This window comes from Malaclemys terrapin, chromosome 1 (genome assembly GCF_027887155.1).
Source record: "Malaclemys terrapin pileata isolate rMalTer1 chromosome 1, rMalTer1.hap1, whole genome shotgun sequence".
NCBI classification, from domain to species: domain Eukaryota; kingdom Metazoa; phylum Chordata; order Testudines; family Emydidae; genus Malaclemys; species Malaclemys terrapin.
The window spans coordinates 230362865-230385305 of record NC_071505.1 but is presented as its reverse complement, the minus strand read 5'-3'; the positions used below and the strand labels follow the sequence as shown (position 1 = coordinate 230385305).

At 38.2% G+C, this 22441-nt stretch overlaps 1 protein-coding gene across 5 annotated transcripts in view; it reads right to left on the bottom strand.

The window, feature by feature from the left end:
* The window catches only part of PPP2R3B (protein phosphatase 2 regulatory subunit B''beta), a 100491-nt gene that overhangs the window by 30166 nt on the left and 47884 nt on the right, over nucleotides 1-22441 (bottom strand). For 4 of the 5 annotated variants that reach the window (XM_054008707.1, XM_054008686.1, XM_054008694.1 and 1 more), the window contains 4 exons: nucleotides 3582-3767; nucleotides 2223-2326; nucleotides 1416-1518; nucleotides 11-85 (listed from right to left, as the gene is read on the bottom strand). In XM_054008707.1, the coding sequence (XP_053864682.1) occupies nucleotides 11-85; nucleotides 1416-1518; nucleotides 2223-2326; nucleotides 3582-3767 (468 nt within the window). The remainder of the gene's footprint in view (nucleotides 1-10; nucleotides 86-1415; nucleotides 1519-2222; nucleotides 2327-3581; nucleotides 3768-22441) is intronic. The other variant, XM_054008702.1, reaches the window with a different exon arrangement.

The window sequence follows — 22441 nt, the reverse complement described above, 5'->3', positions numbered from 1 at the left end:
AAGCACTTACTGTGGTAATGTAACGAGAATGAAATTCGGATGCTTCTTTTAAAAATGATAGGCCAGGATGACTATTCACCACATCCTATAAAGAGAGGGGAAGAAATGGAGTGCCAATTGGTACCCATTCTCACCCTGGGTATCAACTCATTAATGCAGAATACTACCTCCAATTCCTTGAAAGAGCCAAATTCAATTGCTAAGCAAAGCAACCATTATTAAATATAACTTCATTTGTAGAGTGCCTCATGTAAACATCCCATCGTGATGTATGTTTTCAAAATAATCCAGCTTTTAAAAGCCATTTAACATGAGCTTTTTCTTAACTGTAATAGGGAGAGTTCAGAAACAATAGGCAGAAGTGTGCAAATTATATTTTCTGGACAGGGGAAGAAAAAACCCACAAAAACAAAACAAAAAAACCATTTTCCTGGTGTCGATGGGGCTTGATACGTGTAACTAGTAAGAAACAGCATTACTGAAAAATTACAGATGCTTTCCCATTATAAATGAAGAAACTCTATAAAACCACGTGGAAGTACACTACAGATAGTGGTAGTCCAACAGGCAAGTTTGCTTTTCGTCATTCATTAGCAATACACTAAGACCTGTGACAGTCCAAAAAGAGATTCAATTGCCATTTTTCTTCTTTTCCCTCTCCAATAACTTCCCAGAAACCTGAGCACATCCTTAGCACTACTATGTCAATCACAAGTTGTCATTCTTAAGGTTTAATAGGTTCTGACACATTAGTCAGTCAAAATCAAACATCAATTAAGAGCTACTGTAGGATGTGTAGGGTTTTTTCTTTTCAATTTCTTCCCTACATAAAAGTAGGTTATAAATATCTGTAACTGTAAAATGACTTGTAATAATTTAAATTCATTAGTAGGTCAGTTGACCACACAAGTTGAATGCACTAAATATCAGTCATCTTTTTATTCATTCTCTTTACTAGAATTATTCTATCAGTTAGGTTTCAGAGGGGTAGCTGTATTAGTCTGCATCAGTAAATTTTTCAGTCCACTTTGATTGAATTGGCCTCGTTAGCACTACAAAAAGTAATTTTCCCTCTGTTGATATTCACCCTTTCTTGTCAGCTGTTGGGCATGGACTACATCCACCCTAATTGAATTGGCCTCGTTAGCATTGACCCCAACCCCCCACTTGGTAAGGCAACTCCCATATTTTCATGTGCTGTATATTTATACCTGCTTACTGTATTTTCCACTCCATGCATCTGATGAAGTGAGTGGAAAGCTTATGCCCAAATAAATTTGTTAGTCTCTAAGGTGCCACAAGGACTCCTCGTTGCATCTATCAGTTAGGAAATTAAAGTTGCTCTGGTACATCTATTCTTTTGTTTAGCTTTGGAAGATACAAAGAGGTCATGATTAATTTAAATTGCTATTTACTTGTAAAAATGGAATGAAGTCTTCTTGCACCAAGTAGTTGCATCCAGGGTTCATCAGAAGATGAACAAACTTTGCCGCATCATCATGACAGGTCTGTAGTATTCTGAAATGCAAATATAAAATGAATTTGCATCATAATACTTTTCTACTCCATTCAGAGAGGAAAAATGCTCATAATTGCGTTAGGAAGTTCTACAGCAGGACTTATGAAAAAAGCTGCAGTCTATCCCAACTCACTGATGTAACGTGAGCACCTAAAGAATTAGTTACCATAATATAAAGGCAGGCATGTGGTCACAATTTCTTCTACCTACTAGTGAGCTTACACAGCTCTAAGCATTGCACTGGCCAATAATCCCGTATTGCTTCCTCTCATATTAGACTTTAGGCATAATTACATTAAATTATCTATAGTGTACCTGTTCCCAGTAGTGGAGTAGTCAAATGAGAGGACAGTTTGAAATCAAGACCATAGTTCTTTCTCTGGAATCAGTGAGAATAGAAAGGGCTAGGAAGGAGAAGTATCTGCCCACAACCGTTGACATATTCCTGCAAATTAGGACCACACTTCTCAAAACCTTACACAGTTGGGGCCACTAGGAACTTGTCATTAACCACACCACATTATATATCTTTACACAGCAAATATCAAGATTTTAAACTGTACACTAATTTTTTTTTATTAAGTCCACTCTGTGTTGGACTACATAAAGGGGTTTTGTTTGTTTGCAGGCTGGATCACATTCATAGCTTAAAATATTACATTTAAATTAAGAAATACAGTACCTCAAAACGCAACCTACTTACTTTCGCCACATTGCAACAAATTTATGAACTGAGACGCATCCTGTTCGTTCTCCTCCAGCACAATAAAACAAGGGGCCTTTCCAGTAAAGTGGGCATTCACAGGCCTGGAATTAAGTTGTAGAACAATGCAGACAGTCAGTTTATTGATTACTTATCTGAGTGTTACTCCCTCTCAAAACACTAGCATAAAATGAAACCTTGCTAGTGTAGTTGTAAGGCAGCATTATGGGAGATCAGGACAGACACGTTTCGTTGCACACACTCTTACGGAACTACAGTGAACTTAAGTATTTAAGGCAATTTCTGGAAGATTTGGTTTATTGACTGGTAACCTTTAATTTGACCAACAGCTTTAGTCTCTACTGTACTGCACAACAAGGTAGACTTTCACAGTAAATAAAATAAATTAAGGGGAAAGTCATTTCCATTTATTCTTTTTTTCCCCCACAGTTGGGAAACATTTTTCCACTTGTGCTTCTAAAGAAATGGGAGATTCACATATGAAGTCAAGCATATGTTTACTGTAAGCAGTTACAGTTAGTGTATATATGTTCCAGAGTTAGCCCTAGACTACTATGGAAAGATATATGAAGTGATCAATACAGCTCCCTTAAAAACAAAATATTTATTGCTTAAATATTATAAGGAGAAAAATATGAAATTCCTCCAACCCAACTTGCTATGTATGTTATACAGAAGCAAAACAAGTCAGTCTTTTTAGATTGATAAACCCCATATTCTGACATGGCAATAAATCTAGTGACTACAAAAGGACTAAGAAAAAACCCTCCAAAAAAACAAAGCCATTCTGGATTTGAAGGTTTAATAATGCAAGTCCATGACTTTTTCCTGTCTAAGGTGAGAAAGTTATCTAGTTTCTTTGTTTTTAGATGAGTAACTGGTTTAATTGTAGAGTTCTACATAGACATATTTGGAGTGATAACTCAAAATTCTAATTTTGCACCGTGTAAGTAAACCAACAGCAATGCACTTAAAACATCTGCAGTAGTACAATTGATTACTGTGAAGCACACAGCCAAATTTTGCACCGAGACAATGCTATCCCACTGACATCTCTGGGACTGCACAACATAACTCAAAGAGAATTTGGTTGCTTGAGTTTCTGATGTTGACATTTATGGGCTCTCCCCAAAACCCACTAAGGTTAATGTAAAGACTCCCATTGACTTTAATGGGCTATGGATCAGGCCCCATATTAACTTAAATTTGACTGCTATGGTCTTTACTTAACTTTTTGGAATTTTATTCCTATCACACAACAGATAACATAGGAAAACCATTGTTTGTTTCCTTTTTGTAGGTTAGTATACAGGAATTAGACACCCAGTAAATCCTCACCTTTGCAACTTTGCCCATGTCTTCTAATCTTGCTCTCTCATTTGGAAACTGAGAGAAAGTTCTCTCTATTTTGGCAATCACTGCATCTATATTCACTTTTTCTTTTGGACATCCTCGGGGAAAATAAAATGTTGGAATGGTTTGGCTCAGTGATGGCGGCAAAGGTTCTTCTTTCTTTGTCTGAACCTAAATGGATAAATACATTTGACATAGTGAGGTCTATTAAACTGTATGCCATACAATCCTCCTTAGAATGAAACTGAAAAGCCTTTATCCTGTTTTGTATTAACTATTGTAACACACATTCCTACACAAAATCATTACATATGATGGAATAAGCTAGGGGTAGGCAACCTATGGCACACATGCCAAAGGCAGCACGTGAGCGGATTTTCAGTGGCACTCACACTGGCTGGGTCCTGGCCACCGGTCCGGGGGCTCTGCATTTTAATTTAATTTTAAATGAAGCTTCTTAAACATTTTAAAAATCTTATTTACTTTACATACAACAATAGTTTAGTTATATATTATAGACTTCTAGAAAGAGACCTTCTAAAAATGTTAAAATGTATTACTGGCATGCAAAACCTTAAATTAGAGTGAATAAATGAAGACTCGGCACACCACTTCTGAAAGGTTGCTGACCCCTGGAATGAGCTCTTTAAGAATGAGTGAAAAATTCCTGAAAAACTAGCATCTAGAACATTTCAGTCTTTTCAAAATGAATTTAAGTTTGACATAAGGAAAGCTATTTGGCTAAGGTAAGAACAGCGTTTCCCCTCTATCCCAACTCAAGTCTTCATCCAGCTTTAGAACCAGAACTCTAGCCAAACCTTTTTCTGAAGTCTGGAAGTATTCATAATTGTTATTTTTACTTTCAGTTCTAGCTTGAGACCAGAACAGCCCAAAATATCACAAGCAAGGCTGTTAAGTAACAAGTTTAAATACTGAAGTGCTAGAATCATGTGAGATCTTGCTTTCAGAAAATTTCCACCTCAGTTTTGTAGACTCAAGAGGGTCAGGTAAGCATGCACTCTTGTGGATGCTAGCAAGCTGCACACTTTTCTTCTCTAATTTCAAGAGTCATAACTGTGAAGAAAAAAGTTTCAGTTGAATCCTGAAAACAAGACAACTTTCCTTAAAATATGTTCTCAGTATCTGGGTACTAATGCTTCTGCACACACAAGTGCAAAGATATACGGGTCTATGTATGCTAGAGTTGTGTAATTAACAACTCAAAAATGATTGAAGTCCATTATAGGTAAATTTATTCAGGGAAGTGGTTACAGTACAGCTGTTAGCTACAGTAAAGGAGAATTTACCCTTTATTCAATTAGTCCCATGAAGAAAGGTCAGTAGCTGAAAAACAAGTCAACAGGATATAAGGCAATAGAGAAATAAACTGAGAAAATAAAAAGAATTTGTGTATTGGACAGCTCAATAATTTGGCAACTGAATACAATGGCTTTCATCTCTAGGTTACAATTTCAAAACCAGCCCAATTTAGTAGTGACACAGTTTTTCCCCATAGTGGCCTATGATGTAAACAACCACCCCAGTGAACCCCAAGGTCCATCTCAATTTCCTCCAGTCACAACTGGCACCATCTGATAAAATTCAGCAGCAAAATTAAGGAATGAATTTCAAAGACACATTATTACCACCACACCCCTCAAGGTGGTCCTTCCACAGCTGGGCTGAGGCAATGGCAAAACAACATAGGGATGTCTGTACTGTTGCCATCCATGTTGAGAATGTCATACGGATAAAGGATTTTGGTCCCCAAGAGGACTTCAATCCTGCACCTTTCACTGAGACATAACATGTAAAGAGGTTGAGTTAATCCCCTAGGATTTTTCTACAAATGAGCCAAACAATTCCAACTTTACACTTGCCTTAATGTTGCAACTTCACTAAAATTCAATGCTATCCTTTAAGTAGGTCAGAATAAAAAACAGAAAAGAAAAAAGTTTACTTGAGTTTGTGGTATTTGTAGGTGAATTTTTTTTAATTTTTGTTTACTGGATTTGCACTTTTCAGTTACACCATAAAGGCTCTCTTGATGCCATAAAAAATGTAAAAGTCACATCAACAGAATCACCAAATAAAAACTAACCAATACTCCAGATCACCTAAAAATTTCCCCAGGCTGAAATACTTCAGAGTTTTTTTTTTTTTTACTATATCTAAAGAAACAATTTTCCAATCTCCAAAGTGGTGTTACTGTTAGCATCATGAAGAGTGCAATAAACAAATTTCTTTATAATTTCCCCCTACATTTCAAGGTAACCACCACCACATCAGTGCGTGGGTTGAGCCTCTATGACATAACTAGTCACTGAAAGCCTGTGCTATTGCCCAGGTGTAATTCGTAAAGGCAAAACGGCTTAGAACCTGAAAACTGGACAGTCACAGACAGTGAATCCCAGTGATTATTCAATCTGGTGATATCCTAAACAAAAGGAGATCTCAACCATGTTGGAAGCAGTTTCCATCATTTCAAACTGACTCAGACATTCTATACTTTAGAGCGACACCCTTGGAATACGATTATATAGATAGCACGTTTTAATCTATTGTGCCAGTCTGGGAAGTAGATCTTTTAGCCCCTCTCCCTCATAGAGAGGGAAGGGCTAAAGATCACAGTAGTGTGCTCTCAGTGCTGTGTGTTAACTGACCATTTTTACAGAAAGACAAAAAAAGGAAGCCAAAAAAAAAAAAAAAAAAAAAAAAAAAAAAAAAAAAAAAAAGAGGTCAGATTGAGTTGTGATCCAGCTACTTCATTCCTTTCCCCCCTAATCTTTGTTGTTTTCCTAGGCAGCAGCTTTCAGCTGCAGACAAGACTGGCAGGTAATAAAGTTCTTCAGATCCACTGCTGTCCATTCTTTCTTCAGGTGGAATGCAAGGAAGTTTTAAATTATTGTAAACCCCTTTAGTTAAAAGTTTCAGAGCATTAGCCTAAACCAGGGGTTGGCAACGTTTGGCACACAGCTCGCCAGGGTAAGCACCCTAGCGTGCACGGCCAGTTTATTTACCTGCTGACGCGGCAGGTTTGGCCAATCGCAGCCCCCACTGGCTGCGGTTCGCCGTCCCGGGCCAATGGGGGCAGCAGGAAGCGGCGCGGGCGAGGGATGTGCTGGCCGCGGCTTCCCGCCGCCCCCATTGGCCCGGGACGGCGAACCACGGCTAGTGGGGGCTGTGATCCGCCAAACCTGCTGCGTCAGCAGGTAAATAAACTGGCCCGGCCCGCTAGAGTGCTTACCCTGACGAGCCGCGTGACAAACGTTGCCGACCCCTGGCCTAAACAGTCTTTTAGTGCAACTTTAGTATAGACCCGAAACTAGGTGTTTTAAATCCAAGGTTAAGAAAGTTTAAAGACTGTCACAAGACTGGTTTCTTAGCAAAGAAGGAAAAGGGAATATGACCCAGTAAAACAAAGCAAGAGAAGAAACTAATAAAATTTAAAGTTCTGCAGAGGATTGGAACAGTAGATATTCTTCAAAAATTGTTCCTTCAATTATATAAAGTATACTGCACATCTTCTTGTGATACAGCGAGATAAATGGTAACCTTTTGGTTTACACGTAGAAGATTTTTGGATTTTGAAGGCTATCTGGAATTTAGAAAGTTAACTTTGTACAACAACTAACGATAAATCCTTTCCCAGAACTGTTCTTTCTGGATGGACAAATTTAACACAGCAGGCATGTCCACTTCATCACAACAGAAGCTTCCTCATCCCAAAACCGCTCAACCATACCACCATTTCATTTCTCCAAGTAAAATATTGCTGTGGATAAACTTGACATTCTAGATTTGAGGATATTTTGGTAACAGTAAAAACATCAGCTTTTGTTATACAAGTTAAAATGATCATTAGTGTGTTAGTTAAAAGAAAAATAGCACACTAAATATGTGCTATTTCAATATGTGCTTCAATTTTGATGGTGATAGTTTAAACAGAACTGGTCCCTATTATGAATATTTATATCAGAGTGATTTTGAACAGGAAGCAACAAGATGTCTAAACAAACTCAATCTGCATAGGAATTGGCATATGAAGAGTTACAAAACACTGGAGAAAGACTAACCCAAACTGAAAACAAACACCTTATGAAATAGTGAGGTAAAAGGTTGTTTACATAGGATTGTCAAGTTAGGATCCCTTTACCATGTACATTTGATTTTTTATGCACTTGTTCAATTTTTTGAGAGCCTATATGGAATGCAGGCTTTTCTTTTAAAAAAAAAACAAAATAAAGTAAATCTTCCTTTGCACTACAGAGGGACCTTCTCTATTGCTTCAAGTTGGAAGAGGAAAACAATTTAAGCCTTCGTACTCTTGGGAGTGATACCTGAAAATGGATTGAAAAAGAATGTATAGCAATAACATGTAGTGGAACTGAATAAAGAAAACCTTTGGAGTTCCAGAATCACTGGTCTGATATTTTCCCACTTCCCCAACCAGGCAGCAACGATCATCTGCCTTGTTACTAAATAGATTGTGGTCTTAAAAAGGCAAATCCACCAACTTATCTTAGTTATCTTTAAGGTCTGGATCCTTTAGCTCCTTTTCAGGGAGACAGCTGTAGTCCAAGAGCATGCTGAGGTCCTAAAGGCACTGTGCACTGCTTGAAGAGTATTTATGGTTACTCTTTGCCCATCAAGCACAATTGGTTGGTCTCCTTTCCTTCTGGGAGAGTTGATTAAAGAGGGAGAGAAGTTGGTTTTGGAACAGGAAGGTGAATGTGTGTCATCTTTCAGTAATCAGAAATTACTCATTTGAAGGGTGAACAACAAATACAACTGCCTCCCCAAAGTGGTCAGTTTTCCTGGGCTCAATTTCTAGGTCTTTGAAGCAGAGAAAAATACCTTCAGAATCTTTTTTCGGAAACAGATATACAGTAGCCTCTTGGGGCTGAGGACTATGGCCGCAACAAGAGCTCAGCCCCAAACCATCCATGTCAAAGAAATTTTCAACACCTATCCATCTTTGGAAAGCAAGGTCAGGGATGGTTTCTAGGACATACTGAAGAGGAAACAATGCTAGAACAGTAACGCCCCACTGACTCCTCAGCAGCAAGTATGAAGCATTCCCTCGGCACTGAACCAGATAACCTTTGAGGTGAAGCAGCTGTATCAAAGCATTACGCACTTGTATTTCCCTTGAAGAATCCTGCTGCAAGTATTCCAAAGCCTCCTTTAGCATTAAGTAGAGGCACAGACCCAGGCTTCCACATCTTCCAGAAATACGCTGAAGGATGTTACAGAAAACAAAGCCTCCCCTCCCTGCCCTTTCAGCATCAAGGAAGTAGCATGCACTAAGGCCACCCTCACCTTTTATGCAACTGAATCTCTGACTGAAGACTTCTATGAACTGTTTTTGGAAGTGGGTCTCAAGTCTCTAGGATGGTACCAACTCAGAGATTGAAGAGACAACTTAAGCAGAAAGAGTTCAAGCATTTACTTCCTATCCCTATGGGTGCAGGAAGTAAAGGCAACGAAGGCTGCACACTACCCTGGGAAACTATTTCCATTCAGCTACTAAGACTGTTGATCCGGGATCAATTTAGAACAGAATTATGTACAACATTTAAACCCAGACTTCTTGCTGGGATCAGCTACACCTACAACACTGAACACCAGGTCAACAAGCTCATACCAAAAATTGAGTACAGAAAAACCAAATCTATGGTACATTAGTTACAGCCAATCAAAAGCTGTAGGTACAGGAGTGGTTTTTGCTTTTCTAAAGAAAAAGAAAATAACTACAGGTTTTGATCCTCAGTTCCAACGTTCAGATGAAGGTCAGAAGGAACTGAGGAACTACTAAAGTTGCACTTCTTTGTATGTCCCCTATGAATGACTGGGAAGGTTCACCTGGATGTCCCCTATGATCACTGCTTTCTAGAGGGTTCAGTAGGATGTCCTAGAGCATATGTACATCTTATCAAGAGGGAGCCACACTGAAAATACTCAAAAGAAGGGCTATTTCTGTTCTAAATAAGACAACCTATTAAAAATGCACTTTGACTAAATGATAAACAAAAACGATAAAAAGATTAGAAAACCTGACCTATAAGGAAAGGTTAAAAAATTGGGTATGTTTAGTCTTGTGAAAAAAAGGCCGAGGGGCAGCTAAGTCTTCAAACATGTTAAGGGCTGTTAAAGAGGATGGTGATCAACTGTCCTCTATGTCCACCGAAAATAGGACAAGAAGTAATCAGCTTAATCTGCAGCAAGGGAGATTAAGGTTAGATATTAGGAAAACTAACCTTATAGAGAAAAAGTTTAAATATATTAACTATGTTAGATATTAGGAAAAACTAACTACAAGGATAGTTAGGTACTGGACTAGGTTGCAAAGGGAGGCACTGGACTAGGTTGCCATCCTTGGAGGATTTTAAGAACAGGTTAGACAAACACTTGTTAGGGATGATCTAGTTACAGTTGGTCTTGCCTCAGCACAGGGAGGATTGATTGACTACATGACTGACTAGAGGTCCCTTCCAGTCCTATATTTCTATGACTAATTCCACACAGATGAATAAAAATCTCAAATTACTGGCTTAATTCTAACAATTTAAATTAATGTGGGATATTTGTTCACATCTAAAAAAATACTGCTAAGAGTCCTGCTAATGCCAAGAATAAATTTGTTTGGATTGAAAACCTGATAGGACACAGTTTATTTTTGCTGCTGTGAATTTTTTCAGTCGGAGGCCAGCCTTCATTTTCTTGCTCGTGCTAAAAATCTGTTTATAAATTAAACTACCAAAAGAGACTTGTTCAGCCAAGTGAGAAACTCCAGCACACAACTTGCCAAACCACATAAAATTATGAAATATTTGGAGCTAAAAGGAGATTTAAAAAAAAATTAGTTACATTTCAATGAATGATTTGCATGTGTCGAAGTGTAACAGTATGAAGTAAATTTGACATATTAGCCTTTGCAATGAACATATGCCTGAGTTGCAATTCGCAATTCAGAAAGCTAATAAGTTTCCTCTAAAATGTGATCTTCTAATGATTTACAATTTTGTAATATTGCAAATAAGCTTCTGTAAGATTCACCTTGAAAAGAGAAAGTAAGATCGTTCCTTTAATACACACAGTCAGTTTTCACCCCGGCATACAAAAAGCATAACGGCTTTGGGTAAATTCAGACTATGAAGTGTTTCTTTACTCTTATTTTGTAAAAGTAGTAAGAAGGTCAATTTATTTATTTATTTTTGCATGGAGTGGCACAAAGGCATTTCTTCATTCCCTTTGCTAGTTTCAAGAATATTCCCTACTCTTTGATAACATCTGAGAATATGTCAACATCAGATACATTATTCCTACAACCCTTCAATAACAAGAGGCAGGGAAATCACCACATTATCAAGCAGGCTGAAAAGAAACATGTACATCCCCACCCACTCCATGAATAAGAATCTTCTGACCCTCTCCAGCCTGCTTAGTTTTTCTCCCTTCTTAGTGGTAGACAATGTCTATTCAAGCAGCAAATTTGGCTTTGATCAAAACTGAGGAAGCAAGGAGTTTAGAAGCCAGATGGGCCAGTTTCTAAATCTGGGGGAAACCAGCTGTTGCTTTCCCTAAGATGATTTTTAAGGGAATGCTTATCCCAAGCACTCTCCCAAGTAGAGATCTCTGGATGTTACACAGCTTGGACTGCCTTGGCTATGGTACACTTCTTCTGGTGAGGTATAGATGCCTGCTCCTTCCCCTGCCTGCCTACTGGGTTACTGGGATATGGAGTATTTGCAGCTGGTCATGGGGGCCCATCCTAGCCACCATTACCGCAAGACATTAGAAATGAGATAACATCTCCTCTCCTTCCTGAACTAAAATAACTTTCTTGAAATCAAGAAAAGGGGAAAGGCCTCTTCTCCCCTATTTTTAAAAGACTGTACACTTTTCAGGATGGCAACTCTGTTTGTGCAAGAACTACCACATTAAAGAAATAAATGCATAAAGTCAATTAGCTCAATGAGGTTAAGTCTCAATTGTTTACAGAGTGAAGGTCAAGAGAAAGTGAATTAAATACCTGAACATGGTATTCATTAAGGGTGGGGAAAATCAAGCACACTTACCCACTTAAAAATATATTTAAACAACATGCTGATCAAGATGCCACAGACTAAACAATTCTCAGTATTTGCACTGTTTTGATATGATGCAGTACTTAGAATAATTGAATGAATTTGTCCTCATATGGCAGTGCTTGTGTTTTATAGTATCAACTTAGACTATGCAGCTTTGTTATTGTTTATGAGTAGAGATTTAGAAGGAAAAAGAGTATTTTCTAGTGTTAAAATCAACAGCCTTGGTACATTACATAAAATGCAGATCTCAAGAACGAGATTCTACTCAATATTAGGACTTCAGGTGATGGAAAACATGCAGCAGGATCAGATTAATACAAGATCCAGAATTTCTTACTACACACTGTCAAGTATGGGCAAAAGTTTAAGTTGTCACCAGGGTGGATTTGATTTACATCACATTGATTTAAATTATGATTTACATCACTAATCAGGAAGACCTGATTTAATCATAGATTTCTACATAAAAGTGCCTTCTTGTTGGTTGTTACCAACCTGAAGATCCTGCATGTTCCGACATGTTCCTTTCATCACCTTTAATGCAGCTTCCTCCGGAGAAGGAACACTTCTCATGATGTTGTGTCATTAGGGCAACCAGGCCTTGCATTTCTTTGTTGCACTGTTTGCATTTTGCACGCATGCCTGTCTTACCCACAGGTAGAGAAACTTCATTAAAATATTCCCAAACTGGATCTCTTTTATGGCCTGCTGCCATTGGAGGTTTTTCCTTCTAGTAAGAGAATGGTATGGTAGATCTCAAATCAATGTAGGCTATATTTAGAAAGACATCAAGACTTCTGGAATATGCTGCTCAGTTTCACTCGTTTCTACTGTTTGACCCTCCCTTCTCACATTTATCTTCAGATTTCTTCTCCTTGTCCAGATCTATTCCACCCCCAACAATCTTCTATTCATTGAACTTTTTGAAACTTTGCACTTGTAGAGAGAGATAAGGGATTGACTCTGTGTACACAAATTTGCAGAGGGACAATAGGGTTGAGGTCTGTTATTTCTCACCTCTATATATTTATTTATTTATTTAAAAACATTTTTGCTGTTAACAAGCATGTTATCTCTAGAGACACAAATCCACAGGTAGAGAACTGCAAAACTAAGCATCTCTGATAGTGCTCAGTCTAGAAGGTACCGAGTCCCATTGGGTAGATGGAAAAATTAACCTAAATCTATACAGAAGCCCCTGAAACCCCATAAGATTGGGTCCTTAATCCATGAACTATTGGAACTCATTTAAAAAACTCTTAAACATTACATGAATATATTGTCTCATACTATAGAATTAGAATGTATAATCCCTATTCCATTATGAGATAGTTTTAATTAAGATACGTTATAGCTCAAAGATATTTTTAGATAGGTTTTTCCTTCAGAGCATTTTATAAAAAAAATTTTTATTTAAATAAAAAATATCACTGATTCTTATCCACTCTGGTTGTCACTTCTAAGAAGTGGTGCATCATAGCACCTTATTCTGAAAAGATAGCCAAGTCAAAAACAGTAATTAAAGGTTTAAAAGTTTAGGAATGCAAGAGCCACTTTAACAGGGTAAAGATTTCTGGTTCTGCAGAAGTTCTTTTCCTTTAAGACAGGTGATGTAACAAAACAGTATGGGGGTTTGCAATCCATTTTACTTAAGACACTGCTTTTAAATTCATTTAGTTTTAGACCTATTTGTAAATCACAAACTTTATTCAAATGCTATGTGGATTTAAAAAAGGATGAAAAATAAATATTTCTATAGGTGTATTACTCATCTACCTTTTGAACCCAAAACTTATTCGAACAACCCATTTTTAGGTCTTATAAGCAAGCCCAAACAAATAAAACCCAGCATTTAACTCCCTTCTCTCTCATTTGAGTGACACACATGTAATTTCAACAGATGCAGCGAAGAACAATCAAAAGTATGATCAAAGTTTACAGATATTTCTACTGCAGAAGAGCCCAAAAGCCTCAATTGGAAAATTCAGAGAGGATGAAATTTGCATGGGGGGGAAAAAAGAAGGAAACTAGTTACTAGGCTCTCTAACCTCTTATCCCATATTTTTCAGTCAATAAGATAATTAACCCTCATCTTCAGTTCTGAATGAAGCTTCTGTTTCAATTTAATAGCTATTATAATGCAGAGTTTCTCAAAACCGCTATTTATGCTCTGCTTACAATACTGATTTCAGAGTAGCAGCCGTGTTAGTCTGTATCCGCAAAAAGAACAGGAGTACTTGTGGCACCTTGGAGACTAACAAATTTATTAGAGCATAAGCTTTCGTGGACTACAGCCCACTGTAGTGGCTGTAGTCCACGAAATCTTATGCTCTAATAAACTTGTTAGTCTCCAAGGTGCCACAAGTACTCTTGTTCTTTTTACAATACTGAGACATCATATATGCTATTCAGTCCCTGAATATAAAATGCTGAGCTTGTATTATATTGTAATCATTATGAAAGAAAGCTCTCATTTAACAAATGTGGTACATTCTTACAGGACAGTTGTGGACTTACAGCTACAATAGAGTAGGGATACAAGAAGATGGATCCCAACACTCCTCGATGAGCTGGTTTATTGTTCACATCAATTTGATTTTCACACAATTTAACTTTGCTAAAGAAAGCACAAAGTGTAAGTCCCATTAAAATTAACTTCTGACTTTAGGAGACAGAAGCAGGAAACATTCTTGAAGAACTTCTGTGTCTAGTGTATTAGTACAGTGAAACTCAAGTTCCACTTACATATAGGTCAATTGTCAGAATACAAAAGGGAAACTCTCCCCCCTCCCTCCAACACCATCAGTTTATTTTTTATGAACGCAATATTCACATCCACCTGTAGTTGTCACCTTCCCCTCCATGTAGGTGACACTAGCAGGGCGCATATGAAGATTGTATTTTAACTTCTGCTTTGCTTTATCGAAGGTGCTGAAAACAAGATCTGGGTTCTTCCACAAACTAGCATACACCTTGAGATGCTTACATGTAGAGAAATTTGACACCTTTTCTCTCTGACACTCTCCAGTGACAACTTACTCCCTCTTTCCCAGGAGGAGACTTCCACAGCTGTGACCACAACATGTACTATGATATTCTACTACTACTACAAGATCCCTAAAATACCTTATTACCCTTAACTAGATTTGTTTAGCTAGATGGGGATGAATAGGAGTCAGCACACAGAAATTAAGAGAGACCGAAATGGGAGGATAAAAAATATGGAACAGAGAACAGTTTTCCCAGAAGGGTAATAAGTTGCTGTAGGTACTTAGCAGCAGGAAAAAACTTGGTTAACATAAAATTATCTATATCCACTTCTTCATTCAGTACAGGAGTTCACAAGATAGAATTTGACAAATAATCTTTAAGTATGTGTCACTCTTAGAGCTAGTCAAACAAAATCCTAGACTGGCTTAATTGCTTTATATACGGAAAGCTCAGAAGCAGCATTATTAGCTGAAGCTAAGCTGATGCGTGCTTCAACAGAACTCATAAGCAAGACTATCTAGCTCTCCTTCATTACTCCAGGGCTGAAGCCATGCCCCTGGTCACCCTCAAAAACAGAATTGCTCCACTCAAGTAATAGGTAGGCTTCAGTTACCTACATAATGAGCAAAGAAACTGCCAAATGGAATCATATCAAATGGTTCATCATCTTTACTGTTTTGTTCCTGATCCAGTAGAGAGCTGTGTTCTGCAAAGTTAAGTGATCTTTCTTGGGGCTCTTCCCAGACAACAATCTTGGAAACAAGGAGGTCTTGCACTTCTGCAAGTTTATAAACTAGGGGGACCTAGAATTTTCAGTGTGGATCACAAAGATAGTTATGGGAACTAGCATCCTCCTGTTCTTGATCACATAAATCCCAACTACAGCAACTGCCTATACAGAAAAGTTATTTTAGGGAATATATTTTAGCTGTCTCAAAGTGATTTAGTAAGCAGAATGAGGAGCCAGCAACATGACTAGTGAGCTATTTGCAGCCCCCCAGCAGGAGGCTTCTAATTCTGCCTGGAGTGATGTCAGAAGAAGTCCACTGATTCAGACTTTTGAATAGATCAGGAGCAAAAAGGAAGCAAGATACTCTAAAAGTTGATAAAAGGATGGAACGTAAGCCGTTATGAAAGTACACCCTCAAGGAACAAGTTTGTTACTAGCTAGGAAACACTTTTGGATGAAGGAAGACTTCACTCGTGTCAGAAATGGAAACACATGACCACCCCAAACTTAAAAATAAAATTGGGGAGGAAGGGCTAAATTGAAATTGCTTCAACAAACAATTCCAAGGTAGGAAAGTAAATTTACAACCAATATTAAGTTCTGAATCAGTTCAGAGAATAAGCCTTCTGCAGTATCTATTCTGTGACTTCAGGTAGAGATCAACATATACTATTTTACATAAATCAAAGCCATGACTATACTATTCCTTACATATGTTTCATTCTTGCAGACAAACTAGAAGGACTTAAGCTTTGCATCCCGAGAGCTCAGAGTCCACTTTATGGGGATACTTTCCCTCCACCCACATCCTTTAGGAACCCTTGAGAACTTAGTATTTTCTTTAATAAAGGGAGGTCTTTGGGGTTTTTTTTTTTTTTTTTTTTTTTTTTTTTGATAATTTAAGGTTTATAATATTGCTTTTTCAGGCAGACCCTCCTCCTCCAAAACATTCCAGAGAGAACCCACCTTTTTTTCCCCCCCCATTAGAAAATAGTACAGTAACTCCTCACTTAACGTTATAGTTATGTTCCTGAAAAATGCAACTTTAAGCAAAACGATGTTAAGCGAATCCAATTTCCCCATAAGAATTAATGTAAGTGAGGGGGTTAGGTTCCAGGGAAATTTTTTTTCAGCAGACAAAAGACTACACACACACACACACACACACACACAGTTTTAAACAAAATTTAATATTGGTACACAGTGATGATGATTGTGAAGCTTGGTTGAGGTGGAGGAGTCAGAGGGTGGGATATTTCCCTTACTGCTAACTGATGAACTACCAACTGACTGAGCCCTCAAGGGTTAACTCTCTCACTCTACAAGGCAGCAGGAATGGAAGGAGATATGCACATTTCCCCTTTAAGTACACTGCCTTGTTAATTATATCAGCTTGCTGCGACCGCAGCTGCTGCAAGCTCCCTCCGTCCTGAGCCCTAGTGTGTCCCCCCTGCTCTATGGAAGATGGGGTAAGCAGGGTGCAGGAGCAGGGGGAAGGGGACAACCTGACATTAGCCCCCCTCTTCCTTCCCTACCCCTGCACAGCAAGCAGGCATCTTGGAGAGCAGCTCCAAGGAAGAGGGCAGGAGCAGCACATGGCAGTGGGGGGGAGGGACAGCTGCAATTGCTAGCCTGCTGGGCAGCTGCTGCACAGGGAACTTAGGGGAGCGGGGAGCTGATAGGGGGAGCTGAAAGGGGGGCTGCCGGTCCACCCTGGTTCCAAGCCCCCACCAGCTAGCTGCAACGGGCTGCTCTTCCTGCAAGCAGTAGACAAAGCAGGCTGCTGCCAAACGACGTTAGAAGGGAGCATTATACAACTTTAAATGAGCATGTTCCCTAATAGATCAGCAACATAACGAAACAACGTTAACCAGGACGACTAAGTGAGGAGTTACTGTATGAGAAAGCTCTCATTCAGGCTCTGTTTAATCTTAGAAATTAGGTGGTCCTTCAGATTGTACTGGAGCTACCATAGTATGTTGGCTGATTAGACACTGAAGTCGCCTAGTGGTTTGGGTGGGGCATTGAGACAATAAAGGCCAGTCTATCCTGGAAACTTTTGGCATTTACAGTGCACATTCCAGTGTCTGGAACACTGTCCACATGAGTGCTTCAGATGTTTCACAAGAGTACAGAATATCATTTCATCACTTGCACTAGCTCTCGGCAAGTCTTGAACACACTTCAGAGACATCAGTTCAACTGGTCAATGTAGAAGGGAAGTGATGGGATCACAACTACACTTGTTCAACTGTCCTCCCAGTGCAGTCACGATGTTCCAATTCAATTCTGCAACTATCCTAGATGAATGTTCTGTGCATTCTGGTCTATGTGCCTGGTGGCAGCCAAGGGGTAATTATCCATGAAGCCCCTTGATTACATACAACACTGTGTATTCACCTCAATTATAGCACATAATTTTGTCACCACCATTCACAACTGAGAGATCCCAGAATTCTTGTGTACTCTATCTGCAAGTTTTGAAGGGGAAGGGCAGAGGGAAACAGGGCTACCAATCTAAACAGGATTATGTGTGGCTGTGATATGGTACTGATCCTGCATTGCCCCATGAATACTAACCCTTGTGGATACACTCATACCAGCTCTGAGAACAGATCCATTATAGAAAGCTGGTCTGCTAGAAGATCAGTGATCACAAAGGAGTTCCCCATAGTAACTTCAGTGTTAAGCATTATCTGCTACCTCAACTAAGTCATTCAGCTATTCAATGATTTCACCTAGACTTGGGCTAAAGTTCTTATCTGTCACTGAACGAAGAAGCAGGAAGGACCATAAAAAAGCTGTAGACTAGCACACCCCAAACAGAGGTCTGAAGGCTCCATTCCTTGTCCTCTCTTGGGCATACCACCAGAGCTAAAGAGTTACAAAGGATTTCAGTGGCAAAGCAAAAAGTGTCGCCAATTTTAGCTGCCATTGTCATTTTTAAGAGACAGAAAAATTGAGGAAGTAGTGACTGGAGATAGGAGCTAAAAAAGCTCTTCTACTTCAAGAATGATTAGCTGCTTCCTTCAGATAGAAGGAAAGCCAGTCTTCTGAGTTGCTCACTTTTAAAAAATGTTTAAAGATGTGTGTGCGCTTATATCCCAAATAGCAAGCATAAGAGGCATTTATCATGACAGAGATGCTCATTGAATTAGCCTTTATTTTTATCTAAAGGGGAAAATGTTTTGTACAACTATACATATACTTGCCTGATCCCTTCCAGTCCTGCTCTATGCTTTAGTGGGACAATAGTAACCGTGATATCGCAGAATGATTATGCTAAAAAAAAGTCACAGTACAGCAGGAGCTGTGTATATTAATTTTGGCTCTCCCAAATTCAAGAAAATGGTTATTTTAGAATTCAGGCTGAATGCTAGAAGCACTCAGCATAAAAATAAATTTAGCTCTTCTAAAGAAGAAATTTTCAGTTCCAACCTTAAAAGATGAACTATTTTACAAAACGACGTGGGCTCCTAAACATAGAAAATATCTTTTTCCTAGTTCAACCAACCCAATAGGATATCTGGGTGCAAATGATAAATTATACATTTTACTTGTGTATTATCTTTTTTGCTTCCAACTTCAAATACATCACCACACTATGTAGGTGTTTGTAAGGTGGCTTACATATCAACAGACGTGTCACCAACCATAGAGTGAAATACCCAAACTCAACGATCAGCAGGTAACAAACCTTTCAATTCAGTTTACATATTTAAGTTTCCAATACAGCTGACATATGTTCCACATTGTTGACTTCTGATTCCAAAGTTTCCCTGAAACTGATGAGCAATTGGGATACAGCTGTCTTTTAAAGTTTCATATTCCAATTACCTACATACTGTAAGTGTGATGGGTTAAGAATATCTGAAATCTCCTGACTAGCCCCTTTTGCATCTAATCAATGCAAAATTCTGCTTATCCATGAAAAATAATTTTGATAACTGAGAAAGTCAGTATTTTTCAACAACATGGTAAAAGGCGGATTTTAGGCTTGGGCTACTTTTTCACATCAATTTTGAAAGGCTGATCCGATTACTTTCAGAGCTTTTCTAGAAAAAAGAAAATCTGTCTCTATTTTATCACCCCTAGTCCATGAGATAACAAAACCAGATGCTGGAAAATAGCCTGTCCCCAGGCTCTTCAAGCCCACCCAGCTTTCCAGTGATTTCTATTGCAGGTCATTAGAAGACTTTCACAAAACAAATTGTTTGGTCCCAGAAAGGATATATTGTACTTGGAAGTTTTACATGTGGAGCTCAGGGGGGGGAGGGGAAGGGGGGGAAGAAAGCCCACTGACTTGTCCCAGAAGCCATTATAGTTCCATCAATCAATTTGAATTACCTCACAACAAATGTTTTAGTCGCATATGTTCATACACAAATGAAGAACAAAACCTCGCTATACACTAATGTTATTTCTTTATTGGGTATTCATTCAAGAGTTCAGTGTTATTTGCAATAAGTCTGCTAGAGGAAATCTGGAGTTTGTCTAACATTTCATCTGATCCCCACATTTAAAACAAATTAAAGGCAGTCTACAAAGAAAAAAGTGGGTTGCGCTTATTTTTGCTTCTTTATGAGGTCTGAAAATTGAAAGATTTATATTCTGGTTTTACATTAGAAATTGAAATCTTGTCTCCTCCTCTGAAAGGCACTGACTACCAGAGAAGTAGGGAAATGAAACTATAAGAGTCAAGAATAAAAGTTAAGCAACTGAGAGGGGAAGTAAGTTATGGCCAGACAGCTTAAAGCTCCTCTCCCTCCCCGCCCTCAACTGCTTGCATAACGTTAACATGCGCTTCATAAAGCATGGACCATCTCTACTTCTATTTGGAAATCACCTATCACATAGTGGGCACTACTAGAAATAATTAACATTTGAATTAGAATTGGGTGGGAAACTTGTTTGTGTCCTGCCAACATTTTTGAGACTTCAAAATTTTTCCTATTCTACATTGAGATAGAGCAGAGATCTTCTGAAATTATTTTTTGTGTGTGAAAAGCCAGAGACCTCCCACTGCCCCCAGAATAGCCAATAGTCTGGTGGTTAGGGTACTCCTAAGGGATGCAGGGGCTCAGGTTCATGCTCTGCCTAATTCAGAACAAGGACGTGATTACTGGTGTCCTAACCACCACCAGGCTCTTGGCTATTCTGGGTGTGGTGGTCTCTCTTGAAATTCTATCTTGAGAAACTTTCCCAATAAAAGTTTCGTAAAAACTCATTTCCATGCAAAATTTCGATTTTGGCAAATCAACATTTTCTGAAAAAATAGTTTCACTGAAAAATTCCCAATCAGCTCTAATTTGAATAAAGGACATCTTTGTTAAAAATTCAACACACTTGCTCCTTCAGTTAAATTGTTAGTGCTCACAATAAGCATACTCTGAGTCTCCCAATAGATCTATCAAAATCAGTGATGACCAATTTGACATTCCTGATACTTATATAAAAAAACAAGCAGAAGACACTTAAACTTTCATTCGGGTCTTCTCTATTCTCATAAAGAAGCAAAGAAGGGCACAAGCCATTTCTCCCACATCCCCCTCCCCCCCATTCTACACAGAGTATTTTGGTTTACAACTACATTGTAAGCTGTAATCATGTACATATTAAGTAACTGGAACTTGCTACGTACACAAAGAACAAATATTTAACCTTAGGGTTAAAAGTGACTTGGCAACAAATGTTTGTTCCTTGTCCACGCTAGATTTTACAAGTATGTTAGTTAACGTATTAAAACAATTATAAATTGCAGAGTGGACAAGCCCTTAGAGATTGCAAGCACTTATTCTAAGTTTCCTTTAGTGATATTATATACCTATCTTTATACATACAATCTAGCTACACTATGTTTAGTGTTCCTTTCCACATAAAGCAAACAACATTTTCATGACACAATGTAACTATCATTTTTGTTGATAAAATATTATTTTCAAGCTAGAGGGCACTACAGAGGGCAATACTGATTGTTTACAAAAAGGTATTGTGACTAGAGTAAGCCATCCTCCAGCTTTGATATCTCTAAACATTTAACTAAATTACCAAAGATGCAAGAATAAATAGCACATGTAGCATTTCTCACTTCTTGTACTTTTCAGGATCTCTACAGTGCTCAAAGCCACCAAAACTAATTTTGCAGTAACTCAAATCTTTTCACACTCACAGCAAATTTTCATTAAATGCTTTAAAATAGCAGGGTCAGCATTATACGTTTGCTTTAAAATAAGGAATGACCTTTTCAAATCAAGTTTAATTCAACCAAATCTGAACCACCACCATTCAATTTTTAAATCCAATATATTAAGTTAATAGGAGACCAAAGCATTTATAGGGTCATGGGTTTCTTTGGCCTTCTCTTGAAGGTCACCTGAAAGAGACTAGTACATTAGACTTGGAATTTAGAATTAAATTGTAGGCCATATTTACTTTCTGATTACCTTTAATTCCACAAAAAGTAGGAAATTCTGAATTTGGCAGCCAATCTTTTCCTAAATAAATAGGGTACAAAAAGGTCAGGTGTGCTATACAAGATAGTTTGGAGACAGCTTTTGCTCATAGATTGGAGGTGGGTGTAAGTTAAAAACAGGATGAATGCATTAACTCTTTAATAAAGCTTTAATACATCAGGAAATTATGACAATACTTGATACCTTTTAAAAATCACATTTGTTAATTTTTCATCACTAAACTAGCACACTTGCAAAAGTTGACAAAATAATGGAGCACTTCTCTATACAAGTATAATTTTAACTTATTAGCAATATTTGAAATGCATAATCACTCAAATAATAATGAGCCCACTTCGTAAAATGGTGGATTTAACTCACTGGTGGCAAAGTAGCAGTTACGCAGATACTTGTGCAATACACAGTAATATCTTAAATTTTCTTTAGTATGGACTGATCTGATCCATGAAGTCCAAAATGGTAATGTCTTATTGGGTTACATAATGTGTGGAATTCCACACAGCGCATGATAAAGGGGGTACATTCATATTTGGGCACAGCTGCAGCCTACTTTTTTGT